Source organism: Rhea americana, unplaced genomic scaffold (assembly GCF_003343005.1).
Source record: "Rhea americana isolate MKP2758 unplaced genomic scaffold, rheAme1 scaffold_255, whole genome shotgun sequence".
In the NCBI taxonomy this organism is placed as follows: Eukaryota; Metazoa; Chordata; class Aves; order Rheiformes; family Rheidae; genus Rhea; species Rhea americana.
This window is the reverse complement of record NW_028186374.1, coordinates 276,945-302,565: the sequence shown is the minus strand read 5'-3', so window position 1 is coordinate 302,565 and position 25,621 is coordinate 276,945. Positions and strand designations below refer to the sequence as shown.

Genomic DNA, 25,621 nt, shown 5'->3' with positions numbered 1-25,621 from the left:
GAAACACAAAGACTAACAAAGTAAGGGGAAAAGAGAAGAGTAGAAAGATCTGGAAAAGAACAGGAGTTTATTTATGATAAATACAGATTGGCTGAACATGCAAATTATCCTACACAGGACCCTAGAGATTCTGCAGAAAGCTRGAAAGCTATTTCCCAGTTAGTGCCCTGTCTCTGCAGCAATACCAAGATGAACTCAATTATCCRGCAGCTTGGTGACCTTTTCTGCCATGGGTTGTACTGAAATGTCATTCTTCCACTCACAGTACCTGTGTCTGCTAATGGCAGCAATCTATCTCCATGCCAGGTAACTCCTTCTGTCTAGTCAGAGGTGGAGGTTTCTTGAAAAATTAACTGATTATGTTAGTGATGGTCTGAGACTAACTGTGCACAGGAATTCATTCTTGAGTGGATGAAGGGGGTGTATTCACAGACCTAATTGTTTGCCATCAGCTGGCAAAGGCCATTTGTAGAAATGGTACGAGGCTCTGTAGGTTTGTGTCAGAAATCCTGGCACGTTGTTTTAGCTGCAATTTCCAGATTTTGTTGCCTCTAAGAACATAGCACTTTGATCAGCCAATGACACATGATCTAATAACTGCAAGTGCCCCTGTGCAGTGAGGACTGGGAGTCCACTGCATTCTCCTTGGACATCRGTCAGGTGAACCCCTCTCTGTACAGTACCTGCAAACAGACAGATGCTGCAATAGCTGACAGAGTGACTGCACTTGAGGAAAAAGATATATTAATCTTTCAGTCTTCTCTAGGGCTCAGTTTTTCTCCAGGATTTTGGTGAGGAGTTCGTTCAGCCGGCTCACCATTGGTCTGGGATCATCATTCAGTCCCGCTGCTATCATGGCATTTTCATAAATCTGAGAAAGAGAAGAAAATATATTAWTAAGTAGCAAGAGCAAGCTGGTTGAGAGTTGGAGAGAAGGCGACTGTCATGACTGCAGGACTTGCATGCTGAGACCAAACATGTCTTCTAGGCCATCAGAGTAGGAAAATACATGGACCACATGGTCTCTCAGTACTTGCTCTCACAGAGTTAGCTGTTTCCAATGCATGTCTCTGGAAGTCTGCCTGGTTTCAGAAGTCCCACCTGAGCAGAAAATTCTTCTGAAACTCCAAGATCTTCTAGCTCATTAGACTGAACTATCTCYACTTTGTCCCTTCCACTGTAATACCAACAGGGTGTTTCTCATCACTGAAAGATGAGTCAGTGCACAATGCTCTCAAACCTGAAACAAACTGCAGTGCTACTGAAATGGCACATAGACCAAAAGTACCAGAAATACCAGTGGGGACCACAGATGGATGTGATCCCAGCCAGTTACAAGGGCTCTACCCTGTTTCTTGCCACCCGTGGTCCACAAGCAGGCTCTAGGGAGGATGGTGGTGCCTCTGGAGGCCTGGCTCTTACCTGATCAAGCAACAGCTGAGCCAGATCAGGCTGACTGTCCTTCAGTTCGTTAAGCTTCTTAATCAGAGCATGTCTGTAACAGTGAGAGAGAGCAACTCTGAGATGTGGCATCTTYTGGACACATGAAAAATTTCTAGCAGCTAAGCCAAGGTGGGACAGAAAAGGTAAAGGYTCTACCTGAAGGCCACAACAGCTCCTGTTTCCCTGCTTCTCTTCTGGTAGCTTCTCTCCTCCCTTCCAGCCTGACTCTATAACCCTCCTGGCCCTCAGAAGGCTGGACACAGTGTGTGTGGTGGCTCACATCCACCAGTCCATGCAGCCTCACATACCAAGGCACTGCAGCACACACTGCACTTTATGGGGAGAGCTCAGCTAATTTGGGGCCTTATATTGTCTCCTCTCTGCCTCTAGCCCAGCAGACCTGCAGTGCCCGGGTCCTTAGAACTGGTATCTCTCCCCCTTACCCTGTGTTGATCTCCAGGGTGGGCTGCAGGAGCTGGGCACGCTCCTCTTGGGTCTTAGCCAGCTGCTGCATGCGAAGAAAGTGTCGGGCTGCCCCCATCTCAAGAACAGTGATCATGGCAGGGTGGGTGTCCAGTCGTGTAGTCACCTGGGGCAAGAACAGTAATCAGTGCTGAGATGGAGAGTTTGGKGTCTCCTCAGCCCAGATCCACCCCATGCTCCTGCACAACTCATCCCCACTCCGCAAGTGCTGCCTGAACAGACAAAAAAGCTGGGCTCCCAAAYGGCTCCTTTGATCCACAGGCTCCAGCTCGCAGCTGGACCCAAAGCACTGCCTGCCCATGAGCCTCACTAGTCCACAGGCAAGACCATCACCAGTCTGTTCTTACGATAACCTGAGCATGAAATAGAAAAATGGGCTCTGCTCATTACACATTAATATGTGGCTCTTCCTGCTGGCAGGCTGACTGCACTAGTGACAGAAATTCATGTCATTTACTGAAAGGAAGCACAGAACAGAATTATTTCTCTCAGGATTCAAAGAAAAATCTGTAGCAGTATCTGAATCCCCRAACAGCTATCCTCTTTTTTCCCCTAGGTTATGATCTACATGAATCTTCTGTACTTTGTTAACCAGGCACAGAATATACTTACCTTAACACCAGTGATTCGAGAGCCTAAGGCATTTCGCATCCAGGCCATCAGATCCTCGGCCTCCTTCTCTGTCAGACGTTCTGCAACTGGAAGCAGAAAGAGGGCACATCTGAGTCTGCATCTACTGCGTAGCAACGGACCGCAAGGCTTTGCTCTTGAGGAACAGAGCTGTCCAGTTCACACTGCCGTTTAGCTGTTCTCTTGCAGAAATGGAAACGCRGTACTCGGCACACACCCACTTCATGCCCTAAACCCACGCCGTCCCAAACTGTCCCATACCCAGAGAGGGAAGTCTCATTCTCCATCAGTGCCTGCCTCCATCTGTCGGAGTACAAAGCATGTGCGTGTTCTTAAAACTTAAATCACAAGAATTCAATAAATGACATTCCCTTTGTTTAAATGAGCAAATTGTTTGAACTTTTATCTACAGCAGCATTTGGGATGAAAGGGATCCGCAAGAACTGCAAGGTGCCTCAGAGCATGAGAACGGCTGGATGGAAATGAGTGCTCTGCCTTGCAGCCCCAGGAACAGCCAGAGTGCTGAAGGAGGTACACGCTCACTGGCCGACCTACACAGGCAGGGCTGCGCATGGCAGGAAGGGCGAGGGAACCTTATGGTACCTGGGCGGCTCTCCTCAAACTTCTCTTCCTTATAGTGATCAACAACGATATCTGTCTCCACCGAGATCAGCTTTTTCTTGTCAAACTCCCGAAGGTGTAAGAGTGTCAGCTCATCAAATTGCTCATAGCAAAACAGGACCTGTGCCGAAAAAGCAGACAATAACACGTTGGCTGGGACATAACAGCACTTTCTTCTTCAAGGGGCATCTCTGTACCATACACCAAGAACATCACAAGGGAAATTAGCAAGTTCATCCCACAGTGACTACTGCTCACAAGAGAACAGACTGCAGGAATCCAGAGTAGGCTCTCTGACCCTCTATCATCCTCTTATGGCAGCCACCAGCTGACAGCACCCAGAGACTTTTAGCACTGCAAAAATCATCATCTGTGGCAGGGCAGCACTGAAAGTCCTGTTGCTATTGGATACAGTTTCTCCACGGGAGCACAGGAAACATGTCCTGCATGAATAAATCCTTTTGAGTCCCTGCTCAGGGCCCCAAAGGAAAGCAGACTTTTGGAGGGCTTCGCTAACATGAGCTGGCAGGCCTACAGCTAGACAAGTCCTGCTGCCCCGGGAGAGGTGAGAACAAGCACTGACTGCAGTCCTGAAAGACCCACCTTCCCAGCACAGGAGACCTCTAACTCTGTTGCCAGCACTGCAGAGCAGGAGCCCTGGTCTGGGGTTAGAGAAAAGGTATTAATCAGATGTCAAGACTAGCAGAACCATCTGGTTGTCTGTACATGTATGAACCTGCCTGCCCAGGTCCTTCCTGGCCTCACGCTGCAGTAGTCAGACTGAGTGGAGACAGACGGCAGCCCAGGCAAACACTGCCGTTCCTCTACAGCAGGTGGGGATGATCACAGATCACATTGCCCTGCCCAGCTCCAAAATCCAGGTGAGCGCCAATGCAGCAGGCTTAGAGTGTCCCTTTGGCCATGGCACATTGCTCACCCACCTCCATGTCCTTTTTCTTCATGGCCTCAAAATACGGGGAATGCTCGGCAAGCTGCCGGTTGGGCGCGCACAGGTAGTAGATGTTCCTGCTCCCTGCCTTCATGCGGGAGGCGTACTCAGTGAGGCTGGTCAGCTGGCCTGCAGGCAGGTTGGACGATTCATAACGCAGCAGCTTCGCTATGTCCTCCTGGAAGAGAAGTACCCTGTGAGCTCAGCACAGGTAACTACAGCTCTGCCTGACCACTCCAACCCTCTGAGATCTCTTTGTAACATCCAGGCCTGTTTGCAGTTTGTACTGTGGCAGAAAGGCTCAGGGGATTCTACCGATTTCCTCTTTTCCTGCTCCACATATTAAAGGGGCAGAAGAGTGACCTAGCTAGGACGAGGGCCAAGCAGACCTGGAAGGGGAAACCAGCCAGAAGACAACAGTAGGGAAAAATCCTGCTTTATAGCCTGTTGTAGTTTGTATTTTATCCATGAGGGCTGGCAACAGAGTGTGGACGGAGACGGCAGAATGTTTCAAACAGAGTGGGAAGCAACATCTAGTCAGAAYAGCACCTTCTTAGAGTCAGAGATAGAGAAGGGCACATCAGAGATTCTGTAGGTCTTGTTAGACTCAGGAACAAGAGTCACAGGCACACAGGAAGATTCACAGAAAAGTAGCAGCCTTCCTCATCCCAGGTCATGGTCAGAGCTAATATTCTTTCCCATCAGCTGCAGCCCTTCAGGACACCTGGTACCTTGACATCCTGCTCAGCTATGGTGACAATCCCCTCTCTCATGAACAGCCCATAGTCTTCAAAGAATTTGGCATATTTCTCAGGGTCCTTCTTGCTCTGGTCGAGGAAAAACTTGATCAACCTCTTCTGCAAAACATCTCGGAGCTTCCTGCAACAAGAACAAGCCTTTCTAAAGATGGCTGCCAGACCAGGACAAGAGCTTTTAGATGAACATTTCTCTTCTGTGCAACATTTCAGTGATGTGTTTGCTACACACATGCTCAAAGGAGAAATTCCAGGGCCACTCCAGAGCCAGTGTCTTCTTTCCCCTGTAGCTCTACATCTGTTCTCATTTCAGTCAAGAGCAACTCTTGAGCTGAAAAGATACCTAGGGCTGTGGTACAAAGATATTGCTGAGGTGTAGGTCTTCAACAACTCTAGCAACTCAGTGATGCTGCAATTCACAAACAACCGGGCTCCAGGCATTCAGGTCAGTCCCATAACTACCCCTAAATGTGGAAAGGAAGCAGCCATAAAGGGCTTATGCTGGGAGGGAATCCTTTCTGAAGGATTAAAAAAAAATCAATGAAGGACCAGAATCATTTTGATAACTACAGTGAAGCTCAAGACATTTTACCAACTGTAGAATACAAAGTTAAACATCAAAATCTACCAAGATAGCAGTACCAATGCTAAGGAGTAAGAGCCTACCTGTATCCTTTCCTCAAATTCCACTGACAAGTATTTAAGAGGGGACTTGAAGAACAAAAATGTACGGATAAACCAATGCCAGATCTAAGGGATTCTTAGAGGAGACTGGGCTGTCCACACACAACTTCCCTGGGCTTCAGAACCTAACAAAAACCCTGCTGGCTGGCACTTAGGTTCTGACAARTGCATGTGTGAGCACATCACAGCCAAGATGCTGTTTGAAGATATGTGCATAAATACATGGTGACAGGTAAGTATGGACCAGCTTCCTAGTATTGACAGCTGACTTGCTGTTTGGTTTTACTTTCCACACCACTCGGTGGTGGAGCTCAGATGCTTTAAATAGCAAATCCGTTGTGACTGCTGTTGACCAGAGATGYTGGAAGGCAGCCCAGGGTTTGAATGCACATGGCCCAAGGAGGCAGCAAACTGTGTGACACAGCACACTGCTTCCACATCTCGAGATGTGACCAACAAGGCTGAGAAATAACTCACTTTGCAGACCACAGAAGTTCTCAAGGATGGAAATTCTACAGCTCCCATGCCAGGACCCTCCAGGCCCTTCCAGCTATCCCACAATGTCCCTCTGTCAGCCAGCAACAAGCCAAAGGAGCCATACCAAYGCACAGGGTCTAACCACCTCTTGCTTACCTGATAAGGGCACTCTCCTGCAGCAGCTCCCTGCTGAGGTTCAGGGGTATATCCTCACTGTCCACAACACCTAGAATACAGAGCAACCTCTGAGCAAGGAGACAGACATGAATGCCAGCTCAGGAAGGCAGCACCTCACTTCACCCCCACGGAAGTCATGCTTCACAGACCTGCTCCCACCACAYACCTCTAAGAAAACGCAGCCATTTAGGCAGAATGTCTGCAGCTTTGGTTTGGATGAGAATTTTGCGGCTGTAGAGGGCAACGCCGGAGCCCAGTTCTCTGCTGATGTCAAACATGGATGGTTTCTGCAGGAGCAAGAGACAAAAAGGTAACACCAGCATTGTGCAGGGTGCCCAGCCATGCTGCTGCTACTGGTGTGGCTGCACTAGCTGACCAGGGAACACTGTGGTCTTCACTACCACTGCTGAATCCCATCAGAGGTGAAATCTTGGCTATGTTCCCTAGTGGACTTATCTGAGCTACCTCCTGTTCTGGTCATGGCTCAGTACCCCATCATTATCCTGTGACACCCACGCCACTGCAGAAATGCCACACTGGACATTCYCCCTTGCAATTCTGCAGCCTCAGCTGCCTCCTTTCCCTAAGGAGCTCTCTCATCCTCTCCTATCCAGAAGAAGTGGGCAGATGTCCCACTACTCCATGCACAGAATGACATGTACCTGGTCAGGCACGTAGAAGATGCTGCGGATGTTGAGGGGAGCATCAGTCTTGTAGTGCAGGATGTAGCGGGGCTTGTCATAAGCCTGTGCTATGAAGCGGTAGAATTCCTCATGCTGCCATTCGCCAATGTCCTTGGGGTCCAGCATCCAGAGTGCCTGTGAAGGAGCAGGGAGACGCATTCTCATCAGCACTCACACCACCATCAGCCTCATAGCACAGGGTGCTTCTTTCTGAAGTTTTACTTTTCCTCCAGGGCCCYGGAGTGAGGAAATACCATCTCTCAAACAGACGCACACCCCCTGTCAGCAGCACAGGGGGAATGGATTACAGTTCAGGCACACTACCACAGACTAACAAAGTACTGATCTCTCAGTACTGATCTCTGGTCACCTGCCATGCAGGTACTCTTGTCCTGCAGCATACATGAGATAAGGCACCTTTTTTTAGCTCAAAACAAAAGAGATTTGGCTAACCTCCATTACCTCACACTTGCCAAGGGCCGAGAGCATCCTGGATAGTTACCACAGCTCAGCTGACTGGTATTAATGTGGCCAAGGCTCTCAATGCTCTGACCAACAAGGAAAAAAAAAATGGAAGTTTAAATGGAGTCTGTCCCAACCTGCCTGCCTCTCTCATGGAGGCCACCATCCTGCCACAAGGTCAGCTGAGTGCTTGTGGAGCAGCTTCTGGATTACTGCTGTTTTCTTGTGATTTATTTTGGAGAAGTTCAGGACATGCTTCATGAGCCACTTGGCCATCCCTGCTGCAGGGTCAGCAAGTACTTCAGCAGTACAGTACAGTTTCACACATCAATATATGACTAGATCTGTGTGCCGTGTTCTCCACCTGCTGCTGCTCTATGAGCAGGGCATAAACCCCAGGAATGCCCAACACCCTGTGGAGCATTCAGCCCATGCTCATATCGCAATTACAATTTCAGTACATGAGCAAAAGATTAGTATCTAGCAAAGCCGTGGGAGGTTCTGCCCATTTAACAAGCATTGGGACCCAGCAGGAAACATGAGGAAAAATCTCATGTTTCCTGCTGGGTGAAGCCCATCACACTTACCCTTATGCTCTCTGCCAGTGCAGCCCTAAGGAGCAATGGGAAGAGCCAGCAGTGGCAGTGAGAGCAGCCATCCCACTCTGTCCCTACCACTCCAAGGAATTCAGGGCTCTGCCAGCCCTGCAGGGCTGCTGTATTCCTCAAAGCTATTCTTGCCTAAAAGCCTCATTCCAGAAGCACTTCTGTAACATTTCCAGCATATGCAAGTGTCCTGGAGGGTTTGCAGGATCACAGTAGGATTCAACTACGTTCTGAGGTACTTTGTAACAGCTGCTGTTAGGTAAAGTGCTGCTTTCCCAGAGGCTTACTTGTAGCTACAGTTATCACAGTTAGATAGGAAAAGCCTCTAACTCCACAATGTCAGCTACATGGCAAGTATTCAAGAGCTTATCTAGGAAAATCCACACCGGGGATCTAACTACAGCTCTGTTTATAGTAAATTGATGTTGATGTCTGGAAAAATGGAAAAAYAAAATCCTGGATAAAGAAAAGGCCTGAAATGGGGCACAAAGAGAATCAAGCTGTTGCCACATCCCAAAGGAAAACTGACTTTCTGATAAAATGATACAGGTACATGATACTATTAAGAGCATTTCAACCCTCACTCTGGTACTTCTCTTCTCCAGGGAGTCTGTTCTACTGATCGTCAGGTAGGAAGAACAAACAGCTGTCTAAATCTATTTCTGGATTTGTAAAACTTAAGGCACATAGTTAGAAAGTCTTTGAAATACAACCATTACTATTGCAGGAATCCAAATAAATATCAGTGACTAATAACACCAATTATAGAACCTTAAATATATTAATATGATAATACATGTAAGTATAGTCTTGAAAGCTTGTAGGTTCAGGGCAACATTCCAGGAAAACAAACAAACAAATACCTTCCATCTGCTCTCTTAGGTGAGGAAGATTTAACCAACCAAATCAAGGTACCAGAAAAGGAGATGCTAGAGGAAAATGATTCATAGATTTATTTATTTAAAGGTAACTAATTTCACCAAGTAGATACTTGCAATCAGGCTGAGAATTTCTGACTAAAGTGKATCTGGCTGCTATATCATTTAAGTGGTCAGAAAATGCCAGAACCAAGCAGTGTTCAACTAAGAGCTATGAATAAAATCAGGCTGTGAGTTGTGCCACTAACAAAACCAAGCATGCCCTGGTATTTACTATTCCATACCAACGGAGAGAAAGAACTGCAGCAAGAGGTGTCAGCAGACCAGCAATGTGAGCAGTCCCTACATCACTAATGTGTCCTTTGCTTAAACAGTTAAAATAAGAATTACAAAGTACTGAGATAATCATTCTGATTAAGGGAAAATTCACGAGGTACCTGAAAAGAAAAACTGATTTGGTAATCRGGCAAGAATTCTCCAACAAATTCAAACAGGCAGTACTTCTGCCAGATTGTCTCCTCTTACTCTAATTACCTTATCTTACCTACTACAGGTTTTATGATATCCTAGATAGTCCTTCCTGATCACCAGAGAAAGACAGCAGCTTTATTCTGTTTCCTTGTCTGCTGACTCTGGTGGAGGTTTACAGTGGTTTACCTCCATGAGTGGCCCTCAGGCTCACCTGCAATGTGTTAATTCGTCTCCCATTGAGGTACAGCGGGAAGCTGATGAAGTTGCTGTATTTTGTCACCACCTCTGGAATGGAAAGGAGACGTGCAAGAGTCACATTTTGAAAACAAGAGAGAACAAATTTCTTTGTTAACAGCAGATGAAATGTGCCTCGAGAGAAAAACACTAACTACACCTCCCAGTCCTGGGCAACCAAAAGACTTTACGCAGCCTCTCAGCAGACAACAACATTTCCTTGCTCTGCTCACCTTTGACTCGGTCCTCATTTGCAAACTCCTTGCAGTCTTCTTTGAGATGTATAATAATCTTAGTCCCAGTTCTGACACCAGATGCTTCTGCAATCTCAAACACTCCTGAACTAGGGTTAGAAACAGACACATCAGCTTGTGCCTCAGATGTGATGTGAAATGAAAATACTTTATTAAACCAACAGCACTTCATAGSCAAAAAGAAGACAAAAAACTTGGATGCCTGAATGCCGTCTGTGTCTTTGAGAACCTCCCAAAACATGCAGCTCTCTCCGCTACAGAGACTCTAGATCYCAGGACACACTGTTCCACAGGGACGCCAATGGCTTCTACAGAAAAGGAACTTAGCCTCAGATCAGCCAGGTTGTGTGGGCCTAACCTGTCATTTCCTGCGGTGACCGTAACACTCAAGTCTTCCGTATTTCCCCTTAATGAGTCTTTGACTTGTTTGTGGGCTCCTCTTCATATGTGTTTCCACTGGACAGCAGTAACTTGTTACAATGAAAAGCAGCTGTGCTCTGCTAAAGACAGCCCATTCTGAATGACCATTCCTACCCTATCTCTAAACGAATGCCATATGGAGATCAAACACTGGTGAGAGCCTCGACCCAGGGAAGAGACAGAGGCCACGACAACAGACAGGCCCTCAAAGGGTGCAGCTGTACAGACTGCAGTACCCAGCAGCTTATTTGTGCCTCAAGACAGTCTGATGTCTCAAGGACAAGATGCTGTTTCAAGAATTTAAATAATTAGACTAAAGAAATAGCAACTAAAGAATTAAAATTTGTCTCTCTAGTTTGGGGCACTGATAGGGTGACTGCCTGCCAGCAGGGAAGGAACAGGAGAGGCAGGTACTGCCTTTATGTATAACACGCCTGCTCTRACAAGGCAATCTGATCTCTGTGGCTGTCCACCCTGGCACATCTGGCCATGCTTTGCTGTTACATGTAATCTGAACGGGAACTAAACCGGTAAGCCCAGTTATGAAAGATCACGCAAGCCCACAAGCCCTGTCTTGCTTTGCACAGCTTCCAGTCCATGCCTGGTCTGGACACAGACCCCATAACCTTCTATTCCGTTCTGCAAACTCTTACCCATCTGAAGACCAGTGGTAGCCTGGGCTCCCAGGTTCTGCAGACTGCGAAAACACCTCCACCTTATCGGCCACCATGAAGACTGAGTAGAAACCTACTCCAAACTGGCCAATGATTTTACTAGTGGCTTCAGCCTGGTTCTGCAGAGCATCCAGAAATGCCTGGAGGGACAAAGAATGTGACATATACAGGTGCACAGTGCCATCGAGTACGACTGGGAGGCTGTAACCCATCCTCCAGCTGGGCTCCTACAACTCAGCGCTGTAATCCTACACCTCCTGTGTCAGTGCTCTGAAGAGGGTGCCTAAGGAAAAGGGTTTCTCCCACAGGGAGGTGATGGCACCTTTGGAAAATGGGAGCACCACGTAGGGCAATACTTACCTGCAGTTAGCAGTAAAGGAAAAAGAGTAAAGGCTCAGTCAATCAGGAGGAGACAATCTTAGAATGGTGACTCCAGAGGTGAAAAGAAATCAGGTAAATRTGTATGACAGCTTGCCAGCCTGAGGACACAGCTGCTGTCCTCCCAGACAGAGGCTGTGAATGCCAGCAGAGCATTTGCCCCTCCAAAACAACAGCTTGGAGGGAAAAACATTTACTTTTGGGAGTGAGGGCAGCCAGGTGCAGCAGCATGACACACAGGGCCCATTAGTGCTGCTTCGGCACCACAGGCCTCCCATAGCACACAGCAGAGACCATTAAGAGCAAGAAGACACCAACAGTAGGTTTCATCTTCCAAGAGGAGTATAATTTCACAACTGGGCTAGGGGCCAAGGGAAGAAAAAGTATAAGAAACCACTGGGAATACAAAAGTGACTGTAATTTGAGAAGATTCTTCTAAGGGGACAGAAGAGGTGCCTCATCCCAAGTTACCTTTGAGCCTGATCGAGCGATGGTACCAAGGTTAGAAACAAGCTCTTCCTGGGTCATCCCAATACCTGTGTCCTGAAAAGAAACAGCAAATTTTAGCTGAAATACCTGCATTGCTCTGGTAATCAGTGCCAACTAACTTCTGTCTCTGACTCCCCCTCTCACCCAGCCACTTAAATAGTAAATGCAACAGCAGACTTCCAGCTGTGACTCACTTCAACACCTGGTCAAGATAGTGGACTCCAAAGGCACACAGCTCTACGGGGCAGCCACAGCTGTCTTGTGGCTATAAGCCACCAGGAAGTTTAGAGACAGTTCTATCCATAAACAAGTAAAAAGGGGAGTAAGAGATAGTAAGTGGAAAAGCCCCCTATTTCCAATTTTCAGATAGGGAACCGATTCCCTCACTCTAAGAATCAGTGGTGGAGCAGGGAATCCCTTTACTTATCTGCATCTACTGTCAATCTTTTGCTGTCTCCCCTCCCCCAGAATTATGCTCCACAAAACTGGAGTATGACGCTGTCAGCACCCACGTTCCCGAGCATGGGAGCTCAGTACCTAATGCCTGTGGGAAGAGTCTAACCCCAGCTGGACCTATATTGCACAGGCCACACCTCMAGGCGCTCAGTCCAGGCTATGAACGCACACAGCTTGCTGTTGTCCCCAGTTTCAATCTAGATTTGTACTCTTGCATGCAGATAATGATTCCCTGCTGCCAGTGCATGCCTCTCAGGCAGCAAACCCTAAGGCACCACGCAGGAAAGGCTGTGGCATAGCTCAGACTTGGCTGCAACTTCAGTTGTTGCCACAACACCTTTGGATGACCCTCATGGATAACACAGCAAAACYCAGTTAGAAACTGCCACCCTCTCATACAGAACCGCAATGTGAATCCTTCCTGCTCTCAGTCCAATGTGTTTTCAGACTTGCTCCACACGTATCTTCCAGGAAAGCAAAGCACAAAGCACAGGCTAAGGCTCTTGGGATGCCATTCTCCAGAAGCAAGTTATTCCCCCTCTCAAACTCCAGCAACTTCTCTACCTGGCACAAACATCCCGAGAAGCTGCTCAGACAGGTTTTCTGAGCCACTATTGAAGGCAGCAGCATTACAACTACCCAGCTGAAAGGTGATTCTTCTTCAGCTGAAGAGTTCAGTAATAGTCAAGTATCTGTGAGCACAGTTATCAAAGCTGAGAGCAAGAGTCAGCAAAATGAGCCAGAGTGGAGCTGACTGCTGTGAGATGGCTGGGAGGAGGGATGCCAGAGTGATTTCTGGCACAGCACATCCCTACCACCCATGTGGTGCATTTAGCAGGCTTATTACTAGTAAAGCAAGACAGCATAATTAATGCTAGTACAGTTTTTTAATCCAGTGTTTAACTACACTGAACAATCAAACTATGGTCAACTCATGAAGCTACTGACTGAGGAGCTCTGTGGGTCATTTGGTGATACTCTTCTCTGCATCTGCACGACTTGAGTCACAGCACAGCAGCACCTTCCACTTGATTAAAAATGGCAAGGCCAGTCAGTCTTCTTGGCTGAGAAGAGGGAGGAAGCCAGGTAAGATCTCAACAGCRGGAGATGAAAAGCCAGAAAAAACAAACAGGGTATGGCAAAATCTCAAGAATCTGACATGGTCCCTTCCCCCAGGGAGGAAAAGGCCAGAAAGAAAAGTTTTCAGCATCTGGTTCAGGTTTTGTTCATGTGAGACCCTAAGCAGAACTCTCAACTTCTCTGATCCGCTCCTTTTTATAGCGCAGCATGTCATTCCCAAATTCCAGTATGTTAAAAAAATATATCCCTGCCCTGTGAATGTATTTGGCTATTGAATTCAGAACTCCTTGCCAAACTCATTGCAAAACGCTTAAGGACAGYTCCTGGAGACTAGTCTGAGGAGCGTGAATCACAACGAACAAAGAGAGCACGGCTCAAAACACTCTCCTTCCTTCCCCCCTACAGCGCTGAGCTGCTATCAGGAAGGCGGAAAGCATACTTTTAAGTGGCTGACCGAAGATCCTGGCAAAGCAGACGTYTCCTACTGCAGGAAAACACCTGGGTGTGCTGAGATGAAAACGCCACCAAGATTCAAACGGCTCTCGCGGCTCACACTGTGTCCTGCGGCTGGCCTTCGCCCTGCGTTTCTCGCCTCTCCGCGCCAGATGGTGCTGCGCCCGGAACAGGGACCTCCGGAACACCGCGCCGGCCACGGCCGCGGCGGGGAGGTGGGAGCTCGGCGACGGAAGGCCCGCGGAAGGAGAGCCTCGGGACTAAGCTGGCGCAAGCGCCAGGAACGCAAGCTCCATAAGATCCAAGGAAGGAACTGACGGGACTTCCACGCCCCTTCTCGGGCAGCAGCGCGCGCTCTGCGCTGCGCGGGCCGCTGCTCGGTCTCCAAGAGCCTTCACCAGCAGCAACYGCACGATCACACAACGCTTTACGCTTCCTAGCTGTGATCGGCCAGCGTTACTGCAAGGCCTGCTGTTGCTCCACCACCACCACTACAACTTCACTTCCGCTGTAGAAAGTTTCCAAGCCTCCCTACAGCCCACCGGAGAAGTTTTAAGAGTCTGAGAACAGCCGCGGTAGAATTCTTCTAAAGAAGATCAAACAAACTGGACAAGGGCTTTTCCAAATCACAAGACGCGAGGGATATGTTCAAAGTGTCCAATGCTACTCCACAGCTTTGCAGTGCAGGAGAAATCCGCTGCATAGCATGAAACAAAATTCACTGCACTGACACTTTGTTTACTGAAGGCTAATTTCCACTCACTGGGCTGAATTTTTCTTCTGGGACTTCTTAGGATACACAGCAAACAGCCTGCCTCTGAATCACCCCTCATACAGCCCCGTCCCTCTGCAAGACAACGCAGCAGGCTAGAGACCTTCACCCCAGTCCTCTAAGGGACCTTCAAGATTACCTTCAAGAAACCACCAGGTTTCACACACACACTGTTTGCGCAGCAGAGCACAAGACACCTACAACTTTAAGCACTACAGCCATGCTTGTTAAATTACACATCTAAACATAGCAACATTTCTGCTGAAGAAACAGCAGCTGAGCACTGTTTTTTTAATCAGTTTTTTGTGTAGAGACTTCACAGATACAAAACCTGCTGTTAAACTGCACAGGACCTTTGTGCTTTCTCCGCACTTTGCTCTAACCTTTGTGTGGGGGGGTGGTGCTGAAGTTTGCAAACAGAAAAAGTTCTGTGTGTAGCGACAGCTGGATAGCTGGCATATGGTATTTCAAGGCTCCCAACATGAAGTGCTTTGTGTTTGCTTTGCAGCCCTGAGGACCTCTACCCTCCTTGAAAGAGAGAAATGAACACCTCCAGCTCCGCTGTCTGCCTCATCAAGTCAGTCAGTCCACAGGTCTCATATTCACATGTACTCTTCAGTAAAGCAGACACAAACGGCGCATGATTACAACAACAAATCTAGTTTACATCAACAAATTGCTTTAACTGATAAACAAGAAGCTAGGTACAGTAACATTTTCTTTGCTCATTATGTGGGTCCAACTYGAAGTACTGCAGAACTCGTTACACCAATGATCCATTAACCAAACACCAGCTGGCTGCTGCCATTACCACTACATCTGAAAGAATGCCYGAGTCAGGGATACACTTCAGAGCTACTGCGCCTTTCATTTTGCTTTATGGCAAAACATTTATTTCGGTGAAAATCCTGACAGCGTATCAGAAGAACGCTAGCTGCATTACACAACAAGGACACGCTGCTTTCACCAAACTGTAAGGTAATAAAGGCCCAGAATTTCTGATTAGCAAATGCTGTCCACTTAATTTAAACGTCTTGCTTCAAGTGACTTAAGATTAACAAGGCCAGGACAACAGCTACACTAACACAGAGTTCTGGTTTAGTACCCACATCATYCCTGCAGCAGCAATAAGCAGACGAAAAAGCATAACAAAACTGATGCACACAGATACAGTAATCTCGGCCTAATACCTAAAAGCTGCCGAGAGCAGAGTGCCTGAGGTTTTGTTTCCTTTCCAGTACCCGCTGCTAACATTATCTACAATTCTGAGCATTGCTACAGGCTCAGTCTCTATCCATCCAAGTCTAAATACCCAGTGTTCAGAAAATACTTCTTATCCATTTTGATTTTCCCATTTTTAAATGTGACTGGCTCTTATTCTGGCATGAAGAAGAAGAAAAAAGATCTTGCACTCCTTTCTGTAGGAAACAGATTATTTTAGATATATTTTTATCCCTYGTTCTCTAGCTTATTTGTTAAAGAYGATGTGACAACTGAGAGCTTTAACCCACCCCTGCAATCCGTGGCACCCTTCTATAAGCTTAATTCTCGTCCAAGTGCAGACAGCTTTACCCCTCTACTTGCACTATTCCCCATCTCCCGCTCCACTGCTTCCTCGAGCCCAAGTGGCAGATGGATGCTGCAATGCTGCACGCAGCTCGGGAACATAAGCCTCTCTGCTACAGCGCAGTAGCACACGCCAACTGCCAGGACACGACCCAGCTTTCTGCCTCGGTGGATGTGTGGCTGCACCTGCCCTGAACTGCTAAAGCCCAAAGATCTCAGTCCCTTATGAGAGCCTGAGGAACCTGGTCTCTGCTGCAGACGGTTTACAACTCACAGGCCACGAAAGATCTGCTTAGTGATGCAGGGAGTTGTTGCAAGGAGGAGTGATGTTTGCAGACATTTTAACTCCTCCCAAACACAGCAAACTTGTTATTGCGGGCTTTGCAAACACTGCCTTTGGATGGCTGCAACAGCGAGAAGAAAGCCCAGCACAGGAAACTGAGCAGGCCCAAACTGAAACAATGACGCAGCTCAGCCATGTTACAAGCTGTATTTGCCATCCCTTGCCCAGAAGTCAGTATTAGCTTTGTGGCCATTTTAAACAGTTTTCTCTAAACTGCTAGCATTGCCTTAGCCCTAAATCAAGCATCAGTCAATGAGTATTCCTCTAGCCCCCAAGCTCACACAAACACACGGGTATTGCCAAACACAGCACCGCATAGGAGCTGCGTAGCAGCAACTCCTGGACTGCAYCACAGCCAAGGGCCTGTCACCAGCTGGCCCCAGGAAGCCTCATGCAGGTGAAGAGGTAGAGCTCTGTGGCCACAGGGCTTTGGTCAGCTGTGTGGGATGCTCTTTTCCCRCCTCACAGGGTCCAAAAAATGTCCATAAAGCCTCAGGGCTCTGCAGATCTTTCCTCACTGAAAATACACCCCTAACATTTTCAAACAGATTTGCTTAAGAGAGTTGAGCCTGCTGGCTGTAGTGGCTACCAGATGAAGCTGTCCTAGAAAAAAATGAGGCAGTTCTCAAAAGGGTGGAGGACATTGTGGAATTTGCCAAAACAGGGCTTTGGTGAAGGCACAGAGGTGGTGTAATCTGGCAGACTACACAGTGAACTCCCAGCACTGGAAGACCTGACTTCCCATTCCCTCTTAGCAGATACAACGCTTGACTACGTTTAGGTAGGATATCCCTGAATGAGGACATTATAGAATCATACTGTGCTTATGACCAAAATTTGGTCCTGATAGAGATGAGAGCACAAGTGCAGTCACTTAACAAAGATGAATGTTGCCCTTTACTGGAGCTAATCTCCAAGCAGATAACATGGGTAAAGCCCCGGCGATGTACATGTTACGAAAGCCATCACACATTACAGACTTGCGGTTTCTCAGCTGGTGAGATACAGAGAGATGCTACAGTATTTGGAAGGAGAGGGGAGAGTCCAGTAGATCCAGGGTAACATCAAGATCTGAGGACAAGGACTTAGAGGGCAAGGTGAGACAACGGAGTCTTTCTAGAAAAAAATGGRGCAGTACTGCTGCAGATCACAGATCAGGGGCCTGCTGCTTCTGTTTTAGGGAGTCCTAGTGGGTGCAAAAAATAAAGGAGTTACTAAGGGACATGTCCATCTGTGCCTCAGTCATTCCTGCAGGTTGCCTGCAGGGGCAAAGTGCACCTTTGCATTCCTGAATAGTGGGGAAATGTTGTGAACAAGGCTTGCTCAGAGCAATCGTCATATTCAGGACATTTTTTCCAAGTGGTTAAAAATAAACCCTTCACTGGAGGTAAGGAGCTTTAGGCACTACTGAGAAGGCAAACCTATTAAGAGAGATCGGAGCAGCACTGTTCTCTCGCCCTTCCCAGAGCACAGAATTGCTGCAGTTAATGGCTTGCTAGTTAAGATTCATTTAGGCGCATTAGAGACATACAGATAACCAGGTAGGGGTATATAAAAACAYGAATCCCTAACCGAGCTAATCGGGTATAACATCAAATTCACTCCACCTGCAAGGTGGGCACTGAAGTCTCTCAACCAAATTGGCAAAGAAGGGAGCAGTTTCCACAATGATGGGATACRAGTTACGTTTTGTTAGGGTCGGGGCCTACCTGTCCACTATAATCCCAAAAGGGAAAGACATGAGCAATACAGGAACAACATTCAGCCTTGGTCCAAGCAAGAGCTCATTAAAGAACCAGTGTTATACAGCAGYTGGAAAAATGCAATAGTCAGGTGTGATAGGAATAGCAAAGTCTCTGCGTTACRATTTGAGAATCTTTGTGTTGATAACTGTGTTGCCCGTTGACGATCACTAACTTCCCCATGGCAACCGCAGCTGCTTGTTCTGCAGAGAAACAGAAGGATAAAATAACTGAGCAGTCTCTAACAGTAAGCGCTTTCGTCCCATGTGGAAAATCAGATCACGTGCTTTGTCTGTGCCTCATCTCCTTCCCTAGGCCTGCTACGGTCTCCCTTCACTCACACTGCCGCCTGCCCCATTCTCCACTCTCCTGAGAACRGTACGAAGCTACCCTCTCAGGGCTGACACCAGTCCAGGAGGAAAGTTACCAGTTCCCCTTATTTGCATTAGCATCTTTGCCAAGAAAAGACCAAAACCGAGCCTCAGTCTTCCTCCTAGACAACAGCCAAGAACAAAAACAATCAAACTAGAGAGATAAGGACCATGTCCACCTTCCCTCATCACACTTTGAGGCCCACAGTTGAACATGTCTGCACTGACTATCTCTCCCATTAAAGCTTTTTATCATCAGCAGGGAGCGATYAAAACCAGCACTGCACTTGCTACTAAAGCAGAAAGGAGGACAGACAACGCTGTGCTACAGTACTGTCATGATCTATAGTCCCATGTGTATGTTAGGGCAGAGTCTCAGCACCAGCTGAGGTCTTGGTCTGTCCTGAAGCACAAGGGGATAAGAAGAGTCAGCAAGGGGAGATTCTTGTCACCTGAGCATCTCTCGGTGACCAAGGTGACAGGGAAGGTCTGTCTGGTACCATGTAAGATCTCAAAATTAAAGAGGGGAGAGGATGCTCATCCAAAGGCCAGGACAAAGCCCACCTCTCAACTTTTCCACTACTCAGAGACGCACACCTAACCTGGGAAGTGCACCAGACAAYGCACTGAGAGAAAAGCTACCGGGAGTTCCTGACAGGGAAGGGAGAAGCAGAGAATTTTCCTAYGGGGAGAAATGAGAAGCAGATAAACTGGTGCCATCTCATCAAAGCAGCCTGAGGTTACAACCTTCATGAACTGGAGTGTAACAGAGGACAGAACACTTCTTCAAGCAGGCCTAGGAATCAAACAGACCTGCACTGCTACTCAGTTTCCACTAAACCTCTGTGGGACAACAGCTAGTGGCAAGAGCAGCAGGGGATAACATTCTGCTGTTACCAAAGGGAGGTACCTGGATAGTGATGGTTCCCTTTCCAGGGTCCGTCTGCAGATGAATCTCCATCTCTGGCAAGGCCTTCCCTTCTGTCGTAAGCCGATGACGCAGTTTCTCCAGCGCATCGCTGCCATTGGAGATCAGCTCCCGGATAAACACCTGCGGAAGGRAAACAGCCCCACACTGCAGCCTGGCCCTGTCTACTACGCAAGAGTCCCAGAGACCTGGGAACTCATTGCCTACTTATGGACTAATTTTGAACTCATTAGAAAGAAAACTGTGTTTCTCCATTACCTGCCAGGAGAACAGGTTTGTCTGAACTCAACAGTAAAGTGCAGAGGCTCTAAAGACACTCACAGTCATCTGGACATTTTAATAAATTGTTTTCAAGATATATTTTCGAGGTGTCTTAGGAAAACATCATTCAAAGAAGTGTGGGATGTGAGCGGCCCCAGATTTGCTAGGAAAGTGAGCAGGCATTCTCATAGACTGGGCTTAGCCAAGAAGAAGTCTACCAACTTTGGGGCAAGAAGTGGGTGCCCTACCTCCTTCTCCGAGTACAAGGAACGAGCAACAATGTCCAGCAGTTTCTTCGTCTCAGCCTGAAACTCATGTTTGGAGGCTGCACCTACAAAGAAATCACACAAACACCTTTGAGGCACTTCACCAGGGTCCTCTTGGGCAAACTTGCCGTCTTACCATGTGTGCGAGCCTCCCAGTAGTGAAGGCGTGAAGCAGGATGGGACACAGGTAGCTGCAGCTTGTGACAAGAYGACACTGTTTGCATCCCTACCAGGCACTATGCTTTGCCGGGCAGATACTCGGCCTGTCCCTCACCTCCTCGCACACAAACCTCAGGGCAGTCAGAGTGCAGTGTCTGTGTGCTGCTCGCCACCTCTGGGCTGCAGAGCAATCAATAAACCCCTTATTTCTAATGCGTGGCTCCATGCAATTCCTAACCTGTCTTTCAAGTGACTCCTGTGGTTGATGGCCTGCCTTCCATGCTCTTCCATGATTTGCTTTGCAAGGGAACCATCTGCCTGTGTCCTGCTCCGAGGGCTTTTTCAGCCAGCCAGCATTTCTGATGTCCACACAACACCGAGTCTTGAACAGCAAAAGCCAGATTCTCAGATCTCCGTGGAGCAGGCAAGGGAGTGCACAGGCACAGCTACTTTTGTATTTAACTGAATCGCCAAAAATAGAATTTTCCTCTACAAAATATCTCAGCTGAGAGACTATTTGGCCTTTTAAAAACATCATTTCTCATGCTAGAGGCACTACAAAACCCTGAAGCAACACAGGTAAAGCCATGGGGCACGTATCACCTCTGCAATGCCTTGCTGACAAGCACCTACACTCCCTGGTGACAGGGACTAAGCAGGGATGTAGATGGCAGTAGGAGCACAGTGCCCAAACCTACTGGGGGGCTTTACAGACCAGCAGTCTCAGAAGTACCTGACAGAAAAGCCATGGGAGCCCTGAGTTAAGATGCTATTTCTGCCCTCAGACAACAGTGAYTTTGCTTTAAAGCACTTCACCCTGAAGATGCGCAAAGTAATTCATTCTAACTAAAGGGCTGACAACAGGATTCTCATCAGACCTCCATCATCCACARCAATGAACTGTGCAGACACAGCTTGCTTCTAGGACAAAAGTCGCTTTTTAGCAAATTCTGGGGCCTGTGGAGCCTCTACACACAACAGCCAATTGCTAGGCTGGGCCCAGAGATGCACCTTCTTCCCTCAGTCTCAGTGGCCCCATTTCTCAATGAAGGACATTCCRATTTACACGTTCCCGTTTTGGGGAGGTGATGGCGTGTTCACAYGGGAACAGTAACCTGCTGTGCTAGGACGGGATGACGAGTGCCTGYACCTTCTCCAGAGACACAAACACTACCGCAGAGGACTGCAGAGGGCTCACCCTCACTGTCAGGGCAGCTGTACCCAGACAATGCTTCGATATTTTCTTGGATTTACTCGCACCCCAAAGGAGCTCCCACACCTAGCCTGTGCCCACCTTTCACATTCTCCGTGTCGCTGATGATGGTGTGCAGGGGCTCTTCTTCCTTGCTCTCTGCTGTCTGTGTGCTGTACATCCGGCCAGCAAGAATGCTGATGGCAGCAACGTTGTGCCGGAGACTCGGGCAACGGAGTATTTCTCTTTGGAGACATGCTGCTCCTTTTGCTAGAAGACGCAATTCAAGATATTTTAGTATAAATCACAAGTACCAGCAGCAGGAACATTCTATGAAGGTCCCATTTAGGCAATCCTAAGAGGAATTACACTGTCCAAGCAAGAGTTAAGTTCCCTTGCAGTCAAACACTCACCACTTCCCTCAGGTATTGCCTTTACTACAGAAAAAGGGCAGATTGTTACTTTAGACCTTCTCTCCTGAATTAAAATTCTAGCTAGAGGATGACAATCTGCAACTTTTACAATGAATTAGCTGGCAAGGAGGAGGCAGTCTGCAGCTTTCATTGGTGTTATCTGGCTATGCTGAAGACATCAGGGAAGGCTTCACCTCCCACGTTACCCTCAATGAAAATGTAGAAYCCCAAGCAAGCCAGCCTGTACCTCACGGAGATCTCTTTACTGCAAACACAACTTCTCTCAATACTCACCATGAAGCAGGCCTCAAGCCACTAAAATCTACTTTCTTCTGCTCACATTCACCCTGCTGGTATAACRTACTTGCCTGCATATCCAAAAACAACTCCTCTGTGAGTAAGCTGAGCCATAACTTTACAGCAATAAATATTTGGTCCTTGAACATCAGAGCACAGTTAACAGGGCACAAGTTTTAGGTCCTTCAACAAAGCCAGTTCTGGGATAAGCAGCACACGCAGCAATCACTGGGGTGAACGGAAAAGAAGTCACGATATAGCACTASCTCCATAAAGGACTGCGATTCCCACGTCTTCTCCTCCCAGCCCTCACCTCATTGTGCCCAGGTGGACTGAACAGTCTCCTCTCTGCTCCTCTAAAGCCAAACCAGGACACAAACCCGCCATTTACAGCACTACAGAGCCTGTCCAATGCCAGTTACTTGGTGTTACTTGTAAACTGTAGCGAGAATGGCTGTGCCAGAGTAACAGTTTGGCAGGATGCAGCTGTGAATGCAGAGCTCCACTGCCATCAGTGCTGGGGGCAGAAAATGACTTGGTCCTTCCTTCTGTAATCATGAATGGAAACAAATGGGGCCRTTTTGGGAAGCAGAGGAGTGATCAACATGGCCTGGGCAGAGAGAGGGGAAGAACCTGGATAAGCAGCAAAGATGGGTGGAAGCAGTGACAAACTCAAGCTTTTCTTAAGGTTCATTCTGTGCTTGCAGGTTTTTTACCAGTCAAGGAAAGGAGGAGAACTCTACGCTCCAGGTCTCCGTGAGGAACATTTTCAAGGTGTCATTCTGACAGATGAAYGGGTATAAAAACCCAGAAGGACCRAACTGAGAACCATTAATATGGCACRAGTCCCCATGGTGCAGTGGTGACCTCCTCGGACATGGCTTCTCTGGCTATGGCAAGCTGGACAGCTCACCTCTCTCTGGGTACTTTCACCARCCACGTCAGAGCACTTGAGAGAACTCAGCCCTTTCGCCAGAACACCTCGCCATCCCTCAGCTCGCCTTGGGAGGTCTCAGACTCCCTTCGCAGGTGAGCTACAAACCTCCTGTCCATCCTGTCCATCCTAGCAGTACAGCACGGTTAAAAGCTCCCGCACCGAGAACAAGCTGGTCCACTCCAGACCCTCAGGCTGGGTTCTCCCTCGTTCCAGCTGAGGCGAATGCAATCGAGGGTGGTCAAACCCAAAGCCTAAACAGTGCTTTTGGGTACACACCTCACCCCCCAAGAGCTGATCAGGCAAGCTGTCAGCCCTCATTTTTCCTCCTCCTCCTCCCCGAAAGCTTTGAATCAAGATGCGCTACTCCAGCCAGAAGCTCAAATTACTCCCCAGTCATTCTGTCCTTAAAGAAAAGAGCCCACAAATAGTTCTTAATGCAGCTGAACACCTCCTACACACATAACTGCTCGCTGTCTGCGTCACAAGCAGTTCTGTCTCATTATCACAGGACACGTTCTTTATCTTTCATTTGACTGCTTTTACTGGGCTCATCCAAGACAGCAACAAGGAAAACGGCCCACGTGAGCGAAGCTGCAAGAAGCAGAGTACTTGGCATGTGGCTGTCCAGCCCGTCGGGCTTCAGAAACGTACGGCCTGAGGCTACCCGGGCTTTACACACGTTCACCCTGGATAGCGTAGGATACTCRGAAAAATCTGCACCTGTACACACGCGTACACACGCACGCACCAACCAGCAGAAATAACGGAGGGAACGTTGCTCCCTTATTGTCTCCAGGATGCAAAGAGAGAAGCAGATCATTAGCAGCTCCAGCCTAATCTCAAGGAAATTTCTATCATCCAGTAAGACCAACAGCAAGACCCCAGAGCCGACAAACAGGTCACCTTCTCTCTCAAATGCTAGCAGTCTCCAGAAACTCCAAATATTTATAAATGTTGGTCTAGGYTCATTAAATGCAAGCTGCAGCATTTCCAAATCTCTTGTCTCTTGTGAAATCCTTGCATGGCCAGCAGAGGAAAGTTCCCAGGCAAATTTAGAGATAAATCTACAATTACTGGCACACAAAAGCTATTCAGAAAGCATCCCCTGAATTAACAGGGTAAAGCAACACTCAGAAAAAGCCTGAGAAACAAATTCCTTAGACCAAGAGACAAGGAAGGAATAGCTCTTTCACCTTGGTCCAGCTCTGGTGATGGAATAGGGCAAATCAGATCATTTTATACAGAGCTAATCAACTGCTGAGCTCTACCACAGTCCGCATACTTTCCTATTTGCCTGCGGGTTGTGTTACCACCCTGTCTGCACCATAAAAGATGAGATACTCACATTAGTCTGCAACTTCCACTTTTCAGTGAACCCTAATCTTACACATAAGGACACAGACTGGCCACAGAGGAGACGGACCCTCAGCCTCGGGCACTATTCTCAGGGGCTCCTTTAAATCCACGCACCGGGGCCCCTCAGCAATTCCTGAGCCCAAACCAKCCACTCACCAAACCCCCAGGAAACACAACCTCCTCTGGGAGAGGAGCAGAAGCGAGYGTTTAGCCAAGCCCAACGACGCCAGCTAGACATTTAGGGTGGCAAATTGAGCACAAAGCCGYATGCAGCGCAAAACAAAGAGGAGAATTTAGGTCAGCAGAAATTACCATAATAGCTTGATTACCATGCAGCCACAAGCCCGAGGATGCTCTCGCAAAGAGCAGCACTATCRATGCGACGCTTCCAGCTCGGATCTCGTTAAAAGAAAGGGCTCTCTAGCTAGGCCCCAAGTCCAAGACAAAGCCAAGGAGAAGAGTTACCGACAGACCTGCTCACATTAATGTGTCTCTCAGAAACACACACTGCACCTCAYCTCACTAGGAGAGCCAGGCCAGCCCTGCTGGATCCTCGGGAAGACACGGCTGTCCCCGCAGGCTGGGCCATCAGCTTACGTTCAAGTGAAGGGTCAATGTGATGGTGTCCCATCTCCTATGTCTCCCTCTCTGTTTTTATTTCCACCCCACATGGCTTCTGTTGTTTTTGTTTCTTTCTTCTGGGGGAACCTAAACAACAGGTTAGTAAACAAAATTCTCCTTCTGCTGGAGTACATCTAACCCAACGGAGACACACGGATTCCTTCTCAGAAACGGATGCTAACAAGCCACTGGGGATTTCCCTGGTGGAAGAAGTGAATTGCCCAGAAACACCAAAGTGGCACTTGGTGGCACAGTAAATCTAACAATTTGACCCTGATAGTGCCCCTATTTGTCACACGATTTCCCCTGTCACATTTTCTCTTTACAACCCAAAGGGAAACCACAGACCACACTGACAACCTACCAATCTGCTCGTTAGGAGCCAGATGACAGATGAGAAAATACCGAACCCAGCACGGGCTGCTCGCAATCGGGATAGAAAAGGGACGCAGGAAGCTTCCAAACACCAAGACATTTAACGCCTTGCCATGCCTGAGTCAACGACAGCGCACGAGCAGCTTCCCAGACCGGCGTGCCACAGCCGTGACGGGCAGTACGCGCTGCCTTCCCGCGCGAGGCGAGGCAGGGAGCCGGGCGCTCACAGCCGCTTTGGCCGGTAACCGACGGGCAGCACGGAGCGC

General features: G+C 48.1%; 1 protein-coding gene across 1 annotated transcript; it reads right to left on the bottom strand.

Moving 5' to 3' along the window:
- Positions 1-50: 50 nt before the first annotated feature.
- On the bottom strand, positions 51-21,622 carry TRAP1 (TNF receptor associated protein 1). Its single transcript, XM_085307185.1, has 17 exons — positions 21,459-21,622; positions 19,988-20,070; positions 19,461-19,601; positions 11,750-11,821; positions 10,880-11,040; positions 9,786-9,895; positions 9,530-9,603; positions 6,882-7,037; positions 6,386-6,506; positions 6,199-6,268; positions 4,858-5,005; positions 4,119-4,304; positions 3,160-3,298; positions 2,539-2,624; positions 1,887-2,032; positions 1,423-1,495; positions 51-871 (listed from the first exon to the last, which is right to left on the bottom strand). The coding sequence occupies exons 1-17, from the start codon at positions 21,535-21,537 to the stop codon at positions 770-772; spliced, it is 1,947 nt and encodes a 648-aa protein (XP_085163311.1). The 5' UTR covers positions 21,538-21,622; the 3' UTR covers positions 51-769.
- Between the last annotated feature and the right edge of the window lie 3,999 nt (positions 21,623-25,621).

Bases quoted from the DNA above. Each gene is read 5' to 3' on its own strand.
- TRAP1 (XM_085307185.1), bottom strand. From the start codon at position 21,537: ATGTACAGCACACAGACAGCAGAGAGCAAGGAAGAAGAGCCCCTGCAC. The intron at 11,822-19,460 runs GTACCTCCCTTT...GTTTCTTTTCAG, and splicing joins AGGGAACCATCACTATCCAG to GACACAGGTATTGGGATGAC. The intron at 2,625-3,159 runs GTACCATAAGGT...TTCTGCTTCCAG, and splicing joins GTTTGAGGAGAGCCGCCCAG to TTGCAGAACGTCTGACAGAG.